The 21,603-nt window shown below is 43.6% G+C and overlaps 1 protein-coding gene across 1 annotated transcript in view; it reads left to right on the top strand.

Annotated features, from left to right (window-relative positions):
- The window catches only part of LOC144326680 (uncharacterized), an 87,782-nt gene that overhangs the window by 29,597 nt on the left and 36,582 nt on the right, over window positions 1-21,603 (top strand). Inside the window, exon 5 of the mRNA XM_077923421.1 lies at window positions 1,450-3,043. Within this exon, the coding sequence (XP_077779547.1) occupies window positions 1,450-3,043 (1,594 nt within the window). The remainder of the gene's footprint in view (window positions 1-1,449; window positions 3,044-21,603) is intronic.

The raw sequence follows: 21,603 nt of genomic DNA, 5'->3' as shown, positions 1-21,603 counted from the left end.
GGAGTCCAGCTGTGTTGCAAGGAGAGCTGTATTCCAGCTGCAGTCCTGCAGCATCATAAAGTACCATAAATCAGCCTTTCTACATACAGGGGGAGAATCCAGTGTGGAGAAGTCATGCATACCTCTGTATACTAGCTGGCTATAGACCAATTAGGCAGCGCCCGATCTCTTGGGATGCTGACTCACCACATGAAACTGAGTCAGCATTTCCACTTAGCAGTGTTAACTCCTTGATACCCACAATCGTCTTAAGGACGTCACTCCCGATTCTTGTAGGGTTTACTGCTTAGCCTCTTCTTTTCCTGAAGATATTCATGCAAGGCTGCAGAGGTTTAGGATCAGAGTTTTTCTTCTACTGCTTGGCCTCCCTTCCCAGGTTGATGAGCCCCTCACTTCCCTCTACGGCAGTTGCATAAATCACCTGCTTGGCTGTTGGAGTCACTATTGGTCTCGTCTGCTCAATGTGCCAGAGCCTGTCATCGCATGCAGTGAAAGTCCCCGACTCACCAAGGGATTGAGACCCATCAATTATCCTCAACTGGTTTAGTTGACCTGTCGAAGCTTTTCCTGGGTTGTGTCTGCTGTTGCATGCTGATAGCGTCTAGGACCCACAGGTGAGAGTACAGGTCGGGGATTAATGGTGGATCAATCACCCCAGAAGGAGCCCTATATGTCTTCCACGAGAGGTACTATGCTTTTGCATAAATAAATCCTGTGTCCAGTCAGGCTTCCTTGTGCGTCTCTGTTAGGGAGCTGACCTGGCAGGAGAGCAGAGTAGCAGCGGTCCTGCGTCCGTGTGAGATGAGGGATAAATCAAGTCCAAAGACAGTTCGGTTCTTATCTCTAGAAGCGTTTATTTACAAAGCAGTAAATCCATCAGAAACTTCCGACATTTCTCACTGTGCTCCAAAAGCACACAAACAAAGCCTCCAAGCTGAGCTGCGTCTCAGCCAGAATCGAAAGCAAGTCTGGAGAGTGACACAGACTGTGAGGTGCTTCTCTGTGTAAAGCTCCTCCCATGGAGTTTTAACCCTGTCAGTTCCAAACTCCACAGCCCCTACACCCCATGACATAATACTATTAATGTATTTGATAGATCAGAAATAAATTTGTGTCTCCAGCAATAAAACTAAATAAATAAAATAAACTAAATAAAACTAGGCTGAAGTTTCCATTAAGTGCAGTTATATATTGATGTTTAATATCGAGCTTCTTCAGTGTGACACAGATTCCGCCTTGAAATAGAGGAGGTACGTCCAGGAGTGAGGCAAATGGAGAAAGGACAGTGAGAGAGGCCTGGGCAGAGAATTTACACTAGGATAGTCCTGTGTCAGAAAACGGGCACGAGATCTGGTGGCACATCATAATTATAAATACTAATTGGGATGACTGCCAATTGAACTTGATGTGTATCATATTCCTTTGTTCTCTCCCTTGAAACACCAACAGGATTTTGTCTCCCTGCACTCTGAAGCAGACGATGGAGAAGACAGGCAAGAGTTCTGGGGGGCCATCTGTAATTTCAAAAGGAATAATGAAGAAACCATTTGAATGTATAGAGTGTGGAAAGAGCTTCAGTCGAAGTCAAACCCTTAGAATACATCATCGAACTCACACAGGTGAGAAACCATTTGAATGTATAGAGTGTGGAAAGAGCTTCAATCGAAGTGGAAACCTTAGAATACATCATCGAACTCACACAGGTGAGAAACCATTTGAGTGTATAGAGTGTGGAAAGAGCTTCAGTCAAAGTGAGAAACTTCAACAACATCATCGAACTCACACAGGGGAGAAACCATTTAAATGTATAGAGTGTGGAAAGAGCTTCAGTCGAAGTCAAACCCTTAGAATACATCATCGAACTCACACAGGTGAGAAACCATTTGAGTGTATAGAGTGTGGAAAGAGCTTCAGTCAAAGTGAGAAACTTCAACAACATCATCGAACTCACACAGGGGAGAAACCATTTGAATGTATAGAGTGTGGAAAGAGCTTCACTCTTAGTGGGAAACTTCAACTACATCAACGGACTCACACAGGTGAGAAACCATTTGAATGTATAGAGTGTGGAAAGAGCTTCAGTCAAAGGGAAAACTTAAGACAACATCAACGAACTCACACAGGGGAAAAACCATTTGAATGTATAGAGTGTGGAAAGAGCTTCAGTCTAAGGGCAAACCTTAGAATACATCAGCGAACTCACACAGGGGAGAAACCATTCAGATGTATAGAGTGTGGAAAGAGCTTCTCTAGTAGTGGGAAACTTCGACGACATCATCTAACTCACACAGGGGAGAAACCATTTGAATGTATAGAGTGTGGAAAGAGCTTCAGTCAAAGTGAGAAACTTAGACTACATCAACGAACTCACACAGGGGAAAAACCATTTAAATGTATAGAGTGTGGAAAGAGCTTCAGTCAAAGTGGACACTATAGACTACATCAACGAACTCACACAGTGGAGAAAGCATTTAAATGTATAGAGTGTGGAAAGAGCTTCAGTCAAAGTGAGCAACTTCAACAACATCAGCGAACTCATACAGGGGAGAAACCATTTAAATGTATAGAGTGTGGGAAAAGTTTCAATAAAAGTGGACACTATAGAGAACATCAGCGAACTCACACAGGGGAAAAACCATTCAAATGTATAGAGTGTGGAAAGAGCTTCAGTCAAAGTGGACACTATAGAGAACATCAGCGAACTCACACAGGGGAAAAACCATTTAAATGTATAGAGTGTGGAAAGAGCTTCAGTCTAAGTGAAACCCTTAGAAAACATCAGCAAACTCACACAGGGGAGAAACCATTTAAATGTATAGAGTGTGGGAAAAGTTTCAATAACAGTGGACACTATAGAGAACATCAGCGAACTCACACAGGGGAAAAACCATTCAAATGTATAGAGTGTGGAAAGAGCTTCAGTCGAAGTGGACAATATAGACAACATCAACGAACTCACACAGGGGAAAAACCATTTGAATGTATAGAGTGTGGAAAGAGCTTCAGTCAAAGTGGACAATGTAAACGACATCAACGAACACACATGGGGAAAACTATTTGAATGTATAGAGTATGGAAAGAGCTTCAGTCAAAGTGGACACTGTAAACGACATCAACGAACACACATGGGAAAAACCATTTGAATGTATAGAGTGTGGAAGGAGCTTCAGTTGAAGTGAAAACTCTTTGCTATTTGCTGTTTAGTAGCGCTGCAGAGAGCTTGCTGGGGAGACCATGCATTAAAAAGGGACTCAAAAATAACTTAAACAAGGTTTTATTAACAAAAACAAAAACTCCTTGTACACTAAATACATCAACAACAAACCAGACCCAACCACCAACCCATCCCCCAGGGTAATGAGGGAGCTAGTTGCTGCTCCTTATATACTATGCCCAAATGCTGACACAGCTTGATTAACACACCTCAGCAGCACCTGCTATGTTTCACAGCTGTAAGACTGGGTCTCGTTATTTGCCCTGGCCCTGGCCCTTAAAGACATACACAACTTGTGAAACAATAATGAACCTTTACATTTTAGTGACCATTCAACATTTCTCCTGCGGTTCATTATTGTGGAACAAAAACATAAAGCATATTTTGTACATGTCTTTCATGTGTAACCTTTGGAAGAGCTTTAGTAAAAATGTCTGCAATTTGATTGTCACCTGGAACATACTGAAATACAATCATTTCGTCAGCAATTAGTTTCTTTACAAACTGTAAACGTAACCTTAAGACTCTAGTGCGCTGCGTATTGGTCTCTGAACACAGGATAGCGAGTCCACTCTGGGAATCAAGGTAAACTTTTACTGGTAGTGTTACTTGCATCTGTAGGTCGGCAAATACTTGCAGATACTATTCTATATCACGAGTGGCCTGAACGCATGCACATAATTCATTCTCTGTTGTGGAGAGACAAATAATGGTTTGTGTTTGGGACCTCCATTCAAATGGACAACCATTATAACAAAACACCATACCAGACACACCCCTGCAATTATTTTGTGCCACTGCATGAGATGCATCACAGAAAATTTCAAAACCTTTGTCAATACTTGTAAACTGCAACCTATAATGTTTGGTATGTTTAAGGTACATTACCACTCTCTTAAGAGCAGAGAAACATTCCGTTGTGGGCTTTTCCACAAATTTTGCCAGAAAGTGAAAAGCATAAGTTATATCTGGTCTTGAGATTCTTTGAATGAAATTTAGCTTGCCTATAGCTGAACAATACAAAGTTTTGTTAGGAAATGACTTATCTTCACCTGTAAAGGCGAAACCACACACCATAGGTGTTTCCTTCCACCATAGGTGTTGAAACATAGCATTTCAACAAGATCATCAATTTTTGCAGTTTGATGAACCAAGAAAGATCCATTTTTGCCCTTCTCAATTTGCATGGATAAGTAATTTTTAGCTATGCCTAATTCCACCACTTGAGCCAGACATCCTGGAGACCCTGAGCCAGACATCCTGTAGAGTGAAGCCAAATGGGCCTTAGAAAGCACTGCAAATAACAAGGCCAGTGGAAGTGATGCTATTCCAGCTGAACTATTTAAAATTTTAAAAGATGATGCTGTTAACGTGCTACACTCAATATGCCAGCAAGTTTGGAAACCTCAGCAGTGGCCTGAGGATTGGAGAACACTCTACATCCCAATCCCAAAGAATGCTCCAACTACCGCACAATTGCACTTATTTCACACGCTAGCAAGGTTATGCTTAAAATTCTACAATGCAGGCTTAAGCAGTATGTGGACCGAGAACTCCCAGAAGTGCAAGCTGGATTTAGAAGAGGCAGAGGAACCAGAAACCAAATTGCAAACATGCGCTGGATTATGGAGAAAGCTAGAGAGTTCCAGAAAGACATCTAATTCTGCTTCATTGACTACACAAAAGCTTTTGTTTTTTTTATTTCTTTTTATTGAATTTCACTTAAATAACCAAAACAAAAAACAAAACAACAGTTACAGAAAAAAGAAAGGAAAAAATATCCATACATAACACAAAAATAGCATCAATTTCCGTTACGGTTCCTTGTCTTACTCCTTGAATCTTTATATCTTTAGATATTTAGATCTTTCCTCTACACACGTATTGACCTCCTTCCCTCCCGATTTTGGGCTTCTTGATAAAAATTATCTTTTTTCTGCAGCTAAGAGTTGTTAATGGTTTGCGCATCATAAGATCTATATCAGACCTGCTGTAGTTTTTAAGTTTCTATAGTTTCCTTCAATATATACCATAAATTTATTCCAATCGCTAATAAACTTTGTATTTTTTTGGTTTCTATTTTTTTGCATCATTTTTGCTAATTCAACATATTCAAATAATTTTGTTTGCCAATCTCTGACCGTTGGGGTATTTGAACTTTTCCAATTTTGTGCAATTAATATTCTAGCCGCTACTGTCGAATATTGGAATAGTGTTTTATCTTCTTTTTTAATTTCATCCCCAATTATTCCTAATAGGAAGGCCTCTGGTCTTTTAGGGAAAGTGTATTTAAATATTTTTTTTAACTTGTTATAAATCAGGTCCCAAAATTTCTTCATTTCCTCGCAAGTCCACCACATATGGTAGAAATTGCCTTCTTTAATTTTACACTTCCAGCAGGCTTTATTTCCTGTTTTGTACATTTTTCCTAATTTTGCTGGTGTGATGTACCACCTATACATCTTTTTTTCTAAATTTTCTCTAAGCGTGACGCATGCCGTGAATTTCATTCCATAACTCCATAATTTCGACCACTTTTCATATTCTATATTGTATCCCAAATCCATTGCCCATTTTGTCATAACCTCCTTTATTTCTTCATCTTTAGTGTCCCATTCCAATAATATATCATACATTTTGGATAATAACTGTTGGAATTCTGCCTGGGTCAGAGGAATGTGCTACAGCGTAGGCACCGGCAGATATTCCTGTCGACCTCCCCGCGTCTCCACTCTGCTGATAAGCAGGCGAGGTCCGGCGATTCTTCTCAGATGTGTGAGAGGAACACACCGTTCTTCCTCTCTCCCCTTTGGTGTCCCCCAGGGAGGGGAAAGAAGCAGACAGAAAACTATTTACATCATTTATTTCTGCCTCTTATCTCAGTACAGAGAATCATGTCTGCACTCAACAACAGCAAGAAGAAACTCCACCCAAGTACATCCAGTACGGGTCATATGACACACACACACTGAGCTAACATCCGGTGCTCAGTACAGAATGGACTGCCCCTTTGTTCCCATGGCAACAGTCACAAACATCCTGTCTGGCTTTCCAGCCACAAGCAGCTGGCTGAGCTGCTAGAGCCTTTGCTTGCTGCAGCATTGGTGCTTTATGGTAACATACTCCCCCTAAAGTATCGATGCGTGCCGCGAGCAAAGCGTCATCCAGAGAAGAAAACAAACAGTTGTTATACTTATAACATTCCCCTGTTGTTTCAGTTCCACACTTGGAACTACCCGCCACTGGTTTAACCAATGTACCTCTCTGGTTGTGTGACTTCGCATTACCTTGGTTAACAACTCTCTGTTGTGCCTTTGTCTCTGACTCAGACACAGCTTCAATCTGTCCTTGGTCGTTTACAACAGCAACATATGCAAGGTTAGCAAACTCCTTTGAATACCTCTTGGGTGGTACACCCTTCGTTGCTCTCTCAGACCTACATAAGAGTTGCTGCTCTTCTCTTCTTTCTGGTTCAGCCTCTGAACTCTCTGGAGAACCAGTACTAAGCTTAATCAGTGGTTCATCCTTCTCTTCTGAGGGTCTAGTCATTATGTGAGACTTCCTCTCAATGACTGTGACAACTGAGCTGTCTGAGCTATCGCTGTCATCATCAGTACTACTGAACTCAATAAGATCAAACTCATCATCATCAGAATCATCATTGTCCTCTGTGGGAAAAGCGTGAACAGTCACTCTCTCCTGTTCAGGAGCACTCTCTAGAAATTTTGTGAGAATCACCTGACCAGATTCAGACAAAATTACTCTGTAGAGACCCTTTTCATAACCTACGAAAATGCCTCTGGCATTCTTTACTCCACCTGGAGCTTCTGTTCTCACATGAGACCCGAAAACCTTGAAATAGGCAACAGAAGGTTTTCTTTTGAACAGCTTCTCAAAAGGAGAAATTCCCAAGTCTTTTGAGACCTTTCTCAACCACACGTGAACATAGGACATTAACGACTCCGCCCAATATTCATGTGGCAAATGTGAACTAAGCAATTGTGCATGCATCCCCTTTTGCAATTCTTTGTTCACCCTAACACAGACACATTTCTGCCATGCTTCTTCGGAACTAGCAATTTTGTGTCTTATCCCTTTCTCCTGTAGGAACCTCTGGAAATCCTGTAAAAGAAAAACTGGCTTGTCATCTGTGAAAAGACAATCAATGTTAGCATCATGCATATTTTTAACCTTGTCACAAAACTCTTTAAACCTTTCTAAGGCTTCTTTTGGTTTCTGCAAAAAATAAATCCAAACATAATTTGTGAAAGAATCCACACACAGAAGGTAATACTTTGCATTGCCTCTAGATGGCACTAGAGGACCAATCACATCAGCATACACCCGCTGAAATGCTTTGTCGACCTTCTTGGCCACCTTCCGGGTTTCCTTGTTGGTCAGACCTGCAAAAGAAATTTCGTTAGAGTCAGAAGAATTACATTTCATGTAATCACTTTGATCAAAAGTCAACAAATACAGTCCATCTTTCTCTTTGGCAGTAAGAAACAGTTCTCCATCTTTGTAGATCTTGCATCTTTTAGCATCATAGGACAGTTTCAGTCCTTTCTTGGCAATCTGCGACACACTCAGCAGATTAAATCTCAGTTCTGGAACCAGGTAAACATCGCTTATAGTCAAGTTCAGACTCTCAAGATACACAGTCCCAATCCCGGTCGCTTCCAGCTCTTGACCGTTGGCCTGTTTCACAGTGAAGCTTTGCTTCTCCAACGTCGAAAACAGTTCTCTGTGTGGGCAGAGATGCTTCGTGGCGCCAGTGTCGATTATGAACGCGTTCCCAACATCTGGCGTGGTTCCTTTCGCCATCATAGCCTTTGCAGATTTTGCCTTTGAGATGGTGTGACCTTTGCCTGACGCCTCAGACTTTGTGGAGCCGCCCTTGGCTCCTTTGTGCTGACGAGGCTTCTTGCAGTACCGCTGAATATGCCCAGTCTGTCCACAATTGTAGCATCGGACAGCGCTCAATGCTACAGCATGCTCTCCAGTAGCATCAGCAGTGGGAAGATTTGAACTCTGTTCTTGCCTCCCCCTGTCCTTCACTTCCAGTGCAGCAAGTCTGTCGTGTTCATTCAGGACCACCGCATAGACTCTCTCTGAGGTTAACTGAGCCGCCGGTAGCGAACCAAGCTGACTGGCAACGGATTTGTAAGTCCGATTCAGGCTGTTTATCACCATGAAGCAAAACACTTCCTCCTGCAGACGGAAATTACGTTCCATCATCTGTTGACGCAGATATTTCATTTCCGTCAGGTGCGCTTGAACATCTCCATCAGGCGCTAATCTCAGATTGGTCAACTTCTCAAAATACAGCAACGCTGAAGAACCTGCATCTCTCTGATGTGTCCTTCTCAGCGTGTCCCAAACTTCCTTCGCGTGCTGTAAATCCTGAATATGCACAAGCTGCGAGTCTGACACACACAGAATTATAGCAGTCCTGGCCTTCACATTCTGTGACTCCCAAGCACGCGTTGGTGCTGCAGGAATGGGGTTCTCTATCACCTCAAACAGTCTCTGATTCTGCAGCAGGGCCTTCATCTTAATAGACCAAGATGCATAATTGTCATCATCTAAGGGAGGTGGGAAAGGCAGAGCCCCCTTCTTAGCATCCATCTCGAAGCCAAAGCCTCCAGCTCACACTCTCAAACAAACTGTAAAATCCAACAGTTGTTTTTTTCTTTCTCAGGCAGGCAAACTGCAAGTTGTTTACGCTCTTTGGCACCTGGCAGCTAAACTCTGGCTGCTACGGAAAGTCCCTCCAAGAGCACGTAAACTTGTAGCCAAAACATTCTCTGGTTTTGTTTCGCTTTCCCAGGCTCACACTCACAGTCCAGCCCCTTTGCCAGTAACTTTCCAACTTTCCGTTACTTAGCAACAGTGCATATAGGACTTCTTATCTTAACCACAGGAATTTGTGGAATGCAGGCTGAGTCTCCAAGCTGCAGCCTCTTCTATCAGAGCTGTTTTTCACCAAACGCAGCTCTCCCGTGAACCAGAGAATAAATCAATCTGCGTTCACACTTTAAGCCCGAAATGCAGCATACCTTGAGCTTTGTTGCCTTTGAAAACACGTTCCTCTGGGTCCAGCGATCTGTGCAGCTTCTGGCTGTTCTCAGACGCTTATCTTCTCCCTCGGAGCAGAGGAGGGCACTTCATCAGCCTCTCATGCAGATGTTCGATGAACCGCAACCATCGAATGCTGCCACTGTTGGAATTCTGCCTGGGTCAGAGGAATGTGCTACAGCGTAGGCACCGGCAGATATTCCTGTCGACCTCCCCGCGTCTCCACTCTGCTGATAAGCAGGCGAGGTCCGGCGATTCTTCTCAGATGTGTGAGAGGAACACACCGTTCTTCCTCTCTCCCCTTTGGTGTCCCCCAGGGAGGGGAAAGAAGCAGACAGAAAACTATTTACATCATTTATTTCTGCCTCTTATCTCAGTACAGAGAATCATGTCTGCACTCAACAACAGCAAGAAGAAACTCCACCCAAGTACATCCAGTACGGGTCATATGACACACACACACTGAGCTAACATCCGGTGCTCAGTACAGAATGGACTGCCCCTTTGTTCCCATGGCAACAGTCACAAACATCCTGTCTGGCTTTCCAGCCACAAGCAGCTGGCTGAGCTGCTAGAGCCTTTGCTTGCTGCAGCATTGGTGCTTTATGGTAACATGGTTTTGTCTTCAATTATTTCTATCTGAAATTTAGATTTTTTCTCACTTATCCCTACTTTTTTGTCTTCCATCCATATTGCGTTTATTTGATGATACTGCAGCCAGCCTGTTAATTTGTCTTTCAGCTCTTCATATGTTCTCAATTTCCAGCCACTTTCTGATCTTATCAGTAGGTCTTCGTAGGTCAATCTTTCTCCTTCCATATTTGCTTTTTTGGTTGTTAAAATGTCAATTGGTGATAACCACCAGGGCATCTTCCATTCTAAAAGTTTTTTATTTTTCTCCCAAACTTCATATAGTGGTCCTCTAATAATATGACTTGAAAACCCTTTATGTACCTTTTCTTTATTTAGCCACAAGTAGGCGTGCCAACCGAACCTATTGTAGAAACCTTGTAGGTCTAACAGGTCGGTGTTTTCCAAATTAATCCAATCTTTGATCCAACAAAGGCAGGAGGCCTCGAAGTATAATTTCAAATTTGGCACCGAGAATCCCCCTCTTTCTTTTCGATCTGTGAGTAATTTGAATCTAATTCTCGGTCTTTTCCCTTGCCATATAAATTTCGAAAGAGTTTTCTGCCAATCCTTAAACATTGTGGAACCTCTAATCACAGGGATGTTTTGGAACAAGAATAACATTCTTGGGAGTATGTTCATTTTTATTGCCGCCATCCTTCCCATCCACGGAAGTTTCGCTCTGTTCCATGTATCTAGATCTTTTTTAATTTCCTTCCATGTTGTCAAGTAATTATCCTGAATTAAGTTTATATTTTTTGTAGTTAGCCAAATTCCTAGATATTTTATTTTTTTAGCCACCTTGATTCCATTCTGTATCTCTAATTTTTCTATTTCATCTTTTCCCAGATTTTTAGTCAGCATTTTTGTCTTTGATTTATTCAATTTAAAACCGGATAGTTTGCCATATTCTTCTAATATTTCCAGGGCCTTACTGACACTTTTTTGCGGCTCTTCTAGGGATAACATCAAATCGTCTGCATACGCTTTTAGTTTGTGTTCTTTCGTTCCTACTTTGATCCCTCGAATCTCTGGTGTTGCTCTTATTTTGTTCGTAATTACCTCTAATACCATAATGAATAAAAGCGGGGATAGAGGGCAACCTTGTCTTGTTCCTTTTTCAATTTTAAATGAATTTGTTAAATTGTTGTTTATAATCAATTTGGCAGATTGATTCGTATAGATTGCTTTTATTCCTTCCATAAATTCACCCTCTAGCCCTGCTTTCTCCATGCTTTTTAGTAGGAACGGCCATAAGACATTATCGAATGCCTTCTCCACATCGATAAAAATCAGCGCCGCAGGTACTTCATTCTTACACTCCAAATATTCAATGATATTTATGGTATGCCTTAGATTGTCTTTGAGTAACCTATTTGGAAGGAATCCTGCTTGATCCTTATGAATTAGATTTGCTAGATATCTTTTGAGTCTACTTGCCATTACCTCTGCGAAGATTTTGTAATCGTTATTTAATAATGATATGGGCCTATAGTTTTTAATATTAAGTTTGTCCGTATTGGGTTTAGGGATCATCGTGAGGTAGGCCTCTTTCCATGTTTCTGGTATCCTTCCTCCTCTCAATATATTATTCATAATGTCACATAGCACTGGTGTTAATTGATTTTCTAATACTTTATAATATTTAGCTGACAATCCATCTGGTCCCGGGGCTTTTCTTAATTTCAGCCAGGGCCACGCCCATCTCCCAAGGGGAGGATGCTCCAGACCAGTGGAACAGGAATTTACACTGACTGGAGTAACGTCCCCCTGCCTGTGCCCACAGTTGCGTTGTACTGGAGCTCTATATAAGCAGGCTGGCTGAACCCTTCAGTTCAGTTCTGTTCTGGCCTGTGAATAAACAAGAGCTGTTTGAAGAATCACTGGGTCGTCTGATATGTTCACCCACAACTTAACACCCACAGTGCTTTCTTCATACTGTGATTGAATTATGAAAAGACTTTTTCTAATTCTACTTCTGAGACGGGGAAGGAGGGGCTGCAGGTACCAGAGAAGTCTCCTCGTGAGCCTATTTTCGCTCAGAGGCACCATGTGGCAGCCCCAGGGCTTCTGCTTCCTTTGGGTTTAGGGGAAGATCCCGCTCAAATCTTCCATTCTTGGACAAGGTGAGTGAGTGGGTGGTTGTGGAAGAACTCCAGGCACACCTGGATTGAGGTTGAATCCTGACAAGACAGATGCACTGTTATGGGGGGACAGGGCAGGCAAGATTGGAGAATTCCTGGTCCTGAAAGGGGTAACTGTGCCCCTGAAGGACCAGGTGTGCAGCCTGGGAGTCATTTTGGACTCACAGCTGTGCATGGAGGCACAGGTCAATTCTGTGTCCAGGGCAGTGTCTACCAGCTGCCTCTGGTATGCAGGCTGAGACCCTACCTGCCCGCAGACTGTCTCTCCAGAGTGGTGCATGCTCTAGTTATCTCCCGCTTGGACTACTGCAATGCGCTCTACGTGGGGCTACCTTTGAAGGTGACCTGGAAACGACAACTAATCCAGAATGCGGCAGCTAGACAGTTGACTGGAAGCGGCCAAGACCACATAACAACACCAGTCTTGAAAGACCTGCATTGGCTCCCAGTATGTTTTCGAGCACAATTCAAAGTGTTGGTGCTGACCTTTAAACCCTAAACGGCCTGGGCGCAGTAGACCTGAAGGAGCATCTCCACCCCCATCGTTTTTCCTGGACAATGAGGTCCAGCTCTGAGGGCCTTGTGGCGGTTCCGTCACTGCGAGAAGCGAAGTTACAGGCAACCAGGCAGAGGGCCGTCTCAGTAGTGGCGCCCGCTCTGTGGAAAGGCCTCCCATCATATATCAAAGAAATAAACAACTACCTGATGTTTAGAAGACATCTGAAGGCAGCTCTGTTTAAGGAAGGTTTTAATGATTGATGTTTTCATGTATTTTTAATATTCTGTTGGAAGCCACCCAGAATGGCTGGGTTTAATAAAAAAAACACACACAATAATTTTGAACTAATTCTTCAGTCATGCTTCAGGGGAGTCTTCCTGCAAGCAGACCACTGTGTACACAAGGGTTTCACAAACCTGGGTTTCCACTCTTTTTGGAAGACAACTGCTAAAGACATAGGAAAAACAATAATTGGAAAACAAATAAATATTGATATATATTTATGAAGGCAACCCAGCTTAGGGAAGATTTTTATGTTGATGTTTCATCGTGTAAATAAATAATAATAGTCACACATACGTATATACGTATATTATTTAAACTATACAAATAATTGTAATAAATCATCACGGCCCCTGCGTCTTATTACTGCCTCCCTGTTGCCTAGCCCAGTCTTAAGCAGACATGGATTATGCCTTTCCTGTTCTTCTGGCCTTTTTGAGGAGCCAGGAAGAGTCTCCGTAAGACCCTCAACTTAACTCTATTAAAATGATGCAATAACAAAAGTAAATAAGGAAAAATAAGTGTGCAGCTGCCACCCTGCTCTGGAGGGAAACATAAATCCATCAGCTCATACCCAAACAGCAAGCCACCCGCTCCCGCCCCCATTTCCACTCTCCGCTGGGGGGAGAGAGGCGACTTGGGGGGAGACGGAGCCCCAAGAGCAGGAGGCCAAAGGCAGCGCCATCTCTTCCTGTTCCCATCCCAACACAGGCAGGGGCTGCTCTGCGAACGTAGCTCTAGAGGCGCGCGCCTGCGACAAGGAACCCGAAGTGTCTCTAGGTCGGAAGTTTCCAGGGGGGGCAAAGTGGAAAGGGGGAGGTTTCCCGAAGGGGAGGAGGGGTGGGGGTTGACTGGTTCCCCTCACCCCCCCCCCTACTCCGCTTTCTATTGCGGGGAAGGAACCCGGAACAGCGAGCAAGGGAGGCGGAGGTCCAGAGAGGACAAAGAGGTAAAGAGGCTGCGTGGGAAAGGGGGCGATTGAGGGGGAAGAGGAAAAGACAGAGACCCCTCCCGGAAACAGAGCCATAGCTATGGGGGGGGGGGCTAGCCGGGGGGTTGTTTTTTTTTGCACCAGGTGGCGCCTCCAGCAGGGCGCCGTTGAGGATGTCTTTGTGGGGATGCAAATGTCTCCAGTTGGGTCTTTGACTCGGGGGAAATCCAGCCTAGTTTCACCCCTGCCCGCAGAAGAGCCCCTCTCCTGGGCCTCATAAGCAGGGGCTCCGATCCCCGCAATCCTGCTGCGAAGGGGGGGGGGGCAACGCCTGCAGGGATTGCGTGGCAGGATCTCCTTTGGAGCCCCCCCCACCCATGTTTCTTTTTCCTGGGGGTCCAGGAGGTGCTCAAGGCCCCCGATCCATGCAATCCAGCTGCCCTCTCCTTTCCAGCGCCCCCCCCCTCCACACGCGTCTCTTTTCCCCGGGGGCTCAAGCGACGCTGAACTGCCCTGCACCCCCCCGGGCTCTCTTGCCTGAACTGAAACGTGATGCCCACCAAGGGGGTCCCCACGAAGACCCCCGTCCCCAAGCAGCCCTGGATTTGAACCCAGGACCCAAACACGACGCCCCCCGCCCTCTGCCGTTTCCTGCTGGCAGGAATCCCTGCGCCTTGAGGGAGAGACGGAGTCCACAAAAGGGTTAAAGGAAGTGAAATAGGCCTGGATAGAGACCCCCCCCCCTCGGGAGGCCCCTCCGGATGGAGAGGTTGGTGCGCCCGGGAGAGATGCGGCGCAGAGGGCGAGGGGTGAGCGATGCCAAGGGGGTTTCCGGGCGCAGGGGAGACTGTGGGACGGAGGGAGGAGGGCAGAGGAAGATGGGGGGCTGAGGGAGGAATGGCAGCATCCCTGGGGGATAGAAGCCCAGCAGAGCAGAGAGGGAGAGAGAGACTCTTCCTTTTGGAGAGATGTCTCCATCCTTGGGCGCTGGAGGAGGAATTTCTGGTGGTGGGTCTGCCTTGGCTTCTCCCTTCTGCCCACTCTGCCTGATAAGGGGGGGGGGGTCCACTGATTTTCCTCACCCTTTCCTCCCTGGAAGCTCAGTCCTCTCCCCACTGATCCTCGGCTGCATTGCTGTTATTGTTGTTTAGTCGTGTCCAACTCTGTTTGCCAGGAGGTGATGGGACCAGTGGCCATGATCTTGGTTTTTTTGATGTTGAGCTTCCGAGTATATTTTGCACTCTCCTCTTTCACCCTCATTAAAAGGTTCTTTAATTCCTCTTCACTTTCTGCCATCAAGGTTGTGTCATTTGCATATCTGAGGTGGTTGATAATTCTTCCGGCAATCTTAATTCCGGTTTGGGATTCATCCAGCCCAGCCTTTTGCATGATGAATTCTGCATATAAGTTAAATAAGCAGGGAGACAATATACAGCCTTGCCGTACTCCTTTCCCAATTTTGAACCAATCAGTTGTTCCATATCCAGTTCTAACTGTAGCTTCTTGTCCCACATAGAGATTTCTCAGGAGACAGATGAGGTGATCAGGCACTCCCATTTCTTAAAAAACTTGCCATAGTTGCTGTGGTCGACACAGTCTAAGGCTTTTGCATAGTCAATGAAGCAGAAGTAGATGTCTTTCTGGAGCTCTCTAGCTTTCTCCATAATCCAGTGCATGTTTGCAATTTGGTCTCTGGTTCCTCTGCCTCTTCTAAATCCAGCTTGCACTTCTGGGAGTTCTCGGTCCACATACTGCTTGAGCCTTCCTTGTAGAATTTTAAGCATAACCTTGCTAGCGTGTGAAATGAGCGCAATTGTGCGGAAGTTGGAGCATTCTTTGGCACTGCCCTTCTTTGGGATTGGGATGCAGACTGTTCTTTTCCAATCCTCTGGCCACTGCTGAGTTTTCCAAATAGTCAAACCCTTGGTCCACCTTGGAGAGGAGAAGAGAGAAAAAGCTGGAAGGTCCTGAGGGGGAGGAGGGAGGAGAAGGCCTTCTCCAAAGCGGCTCTTTGCTTCTGGAAGCCCCGCCCAGGAAGTAGCCAGATACCTCTGCCTCTCTCTCTGGCTCCCATTCTTAAGTGTTTCCACTGCATGGTTAATCGATGGTGGTGGTGCTGATGATGTATATATACCAATCTAGGAATATGGGAGAAGGATGCTATAGAAAGGCTTTCAGGGTTTATATATAAGTATATCCAGAAGGCATTTCTATTACAGTGGTGCCCCGCAAGATGAAATTAATCTGTTCTGTGGGTGTCTTCATCTTGCAGGGTTTTTCGTCTTGCGGAGCACCGCTATCAAAGGCTTAGCGGATAAGCGGTAATTGACAGATAAGCGGCTTAGCGGCTATTAGCGGATAAGCGGCAATTTGCAGATAAGCGGCTTAGCGGCTTTCAGAAAAGACAAAATAAACGCAAGACCCCCCAAAAAATTTCGTTTTGCAAGACAACCCCATAGAAAAATTCATCTTGCGAAGCAGAAAAAAAAATCGGAAAGCCCTTTCGTCTTGCGCGCTTTTCGTTTAGCGGGGCATTCATCTAGCGGGGTACCACTGTACTTTTATTTTTTGTAGGCAATGTCAGAGTGGGTTACAAACTGAGATACAATCTATCAGCATCCAAAGATCCATAATCCGCCCCAATCTCGGGCATTTCCACGGTAGACAATACCTGTGGCTGGAGGCTCTACACCCTGGGCTGTGCATCTGCAGGCCTGGAATTGCCAGTATTATAGGCAATGGGTGTGAGATTGCCAAATTTACAGACAGTATGTGAGTGAGAGTTTGTGTTTGGGATGATAGTTTACAGCAACCGTGTAATTTACTCCATCCGTAACTTTTCATGAACCGATATTGCGGTAGTGAGGACGGTGAGGAAGCGCGGAAAGCCACGCTAAGGGCTTTCTGAATATCTCGGAGACAAGGGGGTGTCGCAAGGGCACTGCGCCCCTCAAAAAAGCGAAAGCCCAGGGGGGGAACCCCTGGGGGAAGGTTTCCCAGCGGCGCGGAGCGGCGTTTACTTCCGTGGGTCCCTCCCGCTTCGGCAGAGAGGAGAGACAGGGCGGAGCCGCAGGCGCACAATAGGGGACTACCGTCTCCGAGCTACGATGCCTCAAGCTTCCACCGAAAAAGGCGGCGAGCCTCAACAGTTTTAAAAACGGTTTCCCCATCGTTATTGGACTTAAAATAACAACGAAGAGAAGGAGCATAGATGGGTGAGTCCGGACAGTAACTGTTTTTTATATATGGTCACCACCCGACGGAGAGCGAAATGAGCGCAGACTCAGAGAACCGCAGTTAGTAAGAGAGCAGAATATTGCATAACGACCGAACTGTGTATGCTCAGAAGGAGGAGGGTTTTTTTTTTCCTCTTTACTAACTAAACTAAATGAACGAACCGGACTTCCATTTATAGGAGGTTCAAAGACTGCTTGCCTAAGTAACGTATACCTCCGCTAGGAGTTTGACGTGGTTTCATGAACGGACTTACACTTGGACGTTTATTTGGACGCCTATTTTGGAATATTGCTTAAGTCTTATTTTTTCTGTGACTCTTTATTGATACTTTATTGGCGAACTAGTGGGCACACACAGCAGTAAGCAGTAAGCGTTAATGGAATAAACCTAAGAGAACAGGAGAAGCACAAAGAGGGAGGAGACAAATTCAACACGGTCACCCCCTGAAGAGACTTACTGTTGAAAGCTGGAAATGAATATCGACTAAGGATTGTAGCTGTTTTTCCTTTCTTATTTACTTAAGATATGTGGGTCTTTCTTGGGCCGATGTGAGAGTACTGTGTTGCTGACGCAAAGGAAGTTAAAGACAGACAATTATTTGTAATAGAAGTAACAAAACCCCCCCACCCCCTAGTGACTCAGTTTGATTGTTACCCATGGCTTTCTGTATATCTGTGTATACCTCCTCGCTTGGTTAATCCCTACCCTTCCTCCCCTCTCCCCCCCCACCCAGTAACTCAGTGGCTGTTCGACGCTCTGCACAGTTATTGTTATATTTCTTTATTAATCCTCCTGACCGACCTCTCTTTCGCCCATCTTGTAAAGTTCACATAAATAACCCATTTGCCTCCCCCCACCCCTTTGCCTCCCCATGCTCACCTCTTGAATAACTCCCCTGATTTTTCTTTTTCTTTTTCTTTTTTTTTTTTTTTGGTACTTTGGAGACATGGGGCTTAGTTAAGCTCTGGGTACTCCGTGTGGGAACCTGTTGTGATTTCGATGGTATTCTTTTGTGTAACTAAACAGACTACTCGGGACAGCTGTATAGAGGGTAATAAGGAGACTGTGAGCCCTTAAAGGGAGAGAATCAGTATTGAAAAGGTCAACGAATAATAAGAAGCAAAAATGCAGGGGAAGAATGGGAAAAGGGGAGGGGGAACACCAGGGGAAAGGAAAATCTCTAGACAGGAAGAAATCAAAGACTTGGATTTTCTGTGGCTAAAAATTAAGGAGGAACTTAAGCAGAATGAAAATAATATAGAAAATAAATTAGAGGAAATGCAAGATAGAATAGACAAAAGAATAGAGGGAGCTATAGGAGAGCTCGGAAAGAAAGTTCAAGAGTTAACAGTTAAAGCAAAGACATTTGAGGAATCTAACAAAAAAATTCAAAAAGACATGAGAGAACAGAAAAGGGAGACAGAGAAAATGAAGGAGGAGATGCGAGAGCTGAACAAATCACAGGAGCAGATATGGGACAATATAGCGATGGCTGAAATGCGACAAAGACAAATGCACTTAAAATTTAGAGGCATAGAGGAAGAAACGAAAGAGAACATTAAAGAAAAAATAATTACCGAACTAGCAAATTGGTTAGAGACCAAAGAAGAGGAGGTCGCGTATACAATAGAAAACGCCTTTAGGATTAAAACGAGAACATACCAGAACAGAACCAGGAAACCCATAGGGGACTGCTTGGTAATGTTTAACTCAATAGGAATGAGGAACCTGATACTTAAAACAAGTTACCATAAAAAACTAATAATAGGCGGTAGACCAATAATTGTCCTGAAAGAGATCCCGGTCAGGTTATTACGTAAGAGGGAAGGGTACAGGCACATAATAGGTGTTCTGAGAAGGAACAACATTCAATATAGATGGGAATTTCCCGAGGGAATTGCCTTCTTTTTCAAGGATAAGAGATTTAAACTGACCAGCTCACTAGAGGTAGAGAAGTTCCTGAGAAGATACGAGAAGGAGCTTACCAAAAAGGAGAATGGAATATCAGGAAGAAAGGAAGTGAGGGAGGGGGGAGGGGAGGAGGGGGGGAGGGCGAGGCCACAGAGAGGGGAGGAGGAAGGAGAAAGAGAGGAGGACGAGGGGGGAAGCGTAGCGGAAGGGGAAGAAACAGGGGAAGAAACAGAGGAAGAGGAAGAAGTAAAGAATCAATAATTGGATATAAACGCTACGCTTCTACCAAATAATGTCTTTAACTTTTTTAACATGGAATGTCAACGGTCTAAATGAGAAAGTTAAAAGAAATAAAATAGTGAAAGTTTTGAAAAATAAAAAATGTGATGTGGTGTGCTGTCAAGAGACCCATGTGGCCAAAAAACATAAACATATATTGACCAATAAAAAGCTGGGAAAGGAGTTCATTAACTCAGAGGTGAATAAAAAGAGAGGGGTGGTCATTTATGCTAAAGAAAAACTGGAACCCAAAGTAATATGTAAAGATGAGGAGGGGAGGATCCTAGGGATCCAAATTACCCACCAAGGGGAAAGATTTAATGTAGTATCGATATATGCCCCTAATACAAATAAAACCGAGTTCTTCAGTAAACTGGAACAAATATTACTAGAATTAGAAAACTATAAATTAATTTTATTAGGGGATTTGAATGGAGTCCCGGAACCCAATATTGACAGAAGTGAAAAAAGAAGGAAAGGGAAGCAGGGGAAACTTCCAAAAACCTTCGACGATCTCCAAGAAAATTTAGATTTAATAGACATTTGGAGACACAAAAACCCTACAGAGAAACAGTTTACCCATTTCTCTGGAGTACACCAGAGCTGGGGTAGAATAGACCAGATCTGGGTCTCCAGGGAACTTTCGCTGAGAGCGGGGAGATGTACAATAGAACCCAGAACATTATCGGATCACAACTCAATCTTTTTGGAAATAAAGGGTACTGTATCAGGCCCGTATAGATGGAGAATGAACGATTATTTACTGGAACAGGATGAGATTACTGATAAGGCAAAGAATGTCTTGAAAGATTATTTTGACCATAACCTGCATAAAGAAACTAAAATTAATGTGGTATGGGATGCCAGTAAAGCAGTCCTAAGAGGCTTTCTGATCCAACAGAACAAATATAGGAAGAACTTGAGAGAAGCAAAGAAGGAAGAGATAGTTAAGCAACTAAAAGAAGTAGAGGACAAACTAATAACAAATCCTGGGGATAAGAGGTATATCCAAAATTATAAATTATTACAGACCCAATACTCAACACTGCTGAATCACGAAATAGAATGGGGAATAAAGATGATGAAACAAAGATACTTTGAATCAGCAAATAAAACCGGTAAGTTGTTAGCATGGCAATTGAGGAAAAAGCAAAAGCAAAAGGTGATTAATAAAATCAAATTTGAAGACCAAATAATAGAAGACCCCAGTGAGGTTAAGGGAAAGTTCCTTCAATACTACGAAAATCTGTATAAAAAGAAAGAGGCAGAAGATACAAATGAGATAGGAAGGTATTTAGAAAGGAATGGGAAAGAAGATCTTACAGACGAGGAAAAGATAATGTTAAACGAACCAGTAACTATGGATGAGGTCAGAGAGGCAATTAAGAAAATGAAATCCGGAAAAGCCCCTGGCCCAGATGGCCTTTCTCAAAAATACTACAAAACTCTAGAGGAACAGCTGGTCCCAGTACTCTGCAGTGTAATTAATAATATCCTCCAAGGAGGGGAAATGCCTGATTCGCTTCGAGAGAGGCACATATTACATTAATACCCAAAGCAGACTCCGATACACTTAACATATCAAACTACAGACCAATTTCACTGCTCAATAATGACTACAAGATTTTCGCAGGAATAATGGCTAACAGACTTAAGAAACATCTGAATAGAGCAATCCATAAAGACCAAGCCGGATTTCTGCCGGGCAGGCAGATAAAGGAGAATGTGAGACATGTAGTCAACATAATTGAATATCTGGATCTTAGGATTGATATCCCTGCCGCCTTAATCTTTATAGATGCCGAAAAGGCCTTCGATAATGTGTCCTGGGAATTCCTCATTAAATGTATGGAGAGGGTAGGAATAAGAGGGCCATTTTTAGAAGGCATCAGAGCAATCTATTCAAACCAAAGAGCGAAACTTATCATCAACGGTAATTTAACAAACTCATTTAAGATCACAAAAGGTACAAGGCAGGGGTGTCCTTTATCACCCCTGTTATTCATCATGGTCCTGGAGGTAATATTGAACAAGATTAGAGGAACTTCGGGAATAAGAGGGATTAAGATAGGTAAAAAAGAATATAAAGTTAAGGCTTACGCCGATGATCTTGTAATATCAATAGAAGAACCTCTAGAGAGGATAAATGTAGTCATTGATGTAATGGAGGAATTTGGGAGACTATCTGGGTTTAAATTGAACAAAACAAAAACAAAAATGTTGGTAAAGAACTTAGACGAACAAACAAAAAATAAAATTGAACTAGAATCAGGGATAAAGACATCAAAAAAGATTAAGTATTTGGGTATTTGGCTCTCAACGAAAAATATAAATTTGGTGGAGGACAATTACAACAGAACGTGGAGGGAATGCAAAAGAGATCTAGACAGTTGGAGTA

This window comes from Podarcis muralis, chromosome 2, assembly GCF_964188315.1.
Source record: "Podarcis muralis chromosome 2, rPodMur119.hap1.1, whole genome shotgun sequence".
Lineage (NCBI taxonomy): Eukaryota > Metazoa > Chordata > Lepidosauria > Squamata > Lacertidae > Podarcis > Podarcis muralis.
The sequence above is the reverse complement of the archived record's forward strand: the minus strand, read 5'-3'. Positions and strand labels throughout refer to the sequence as shown.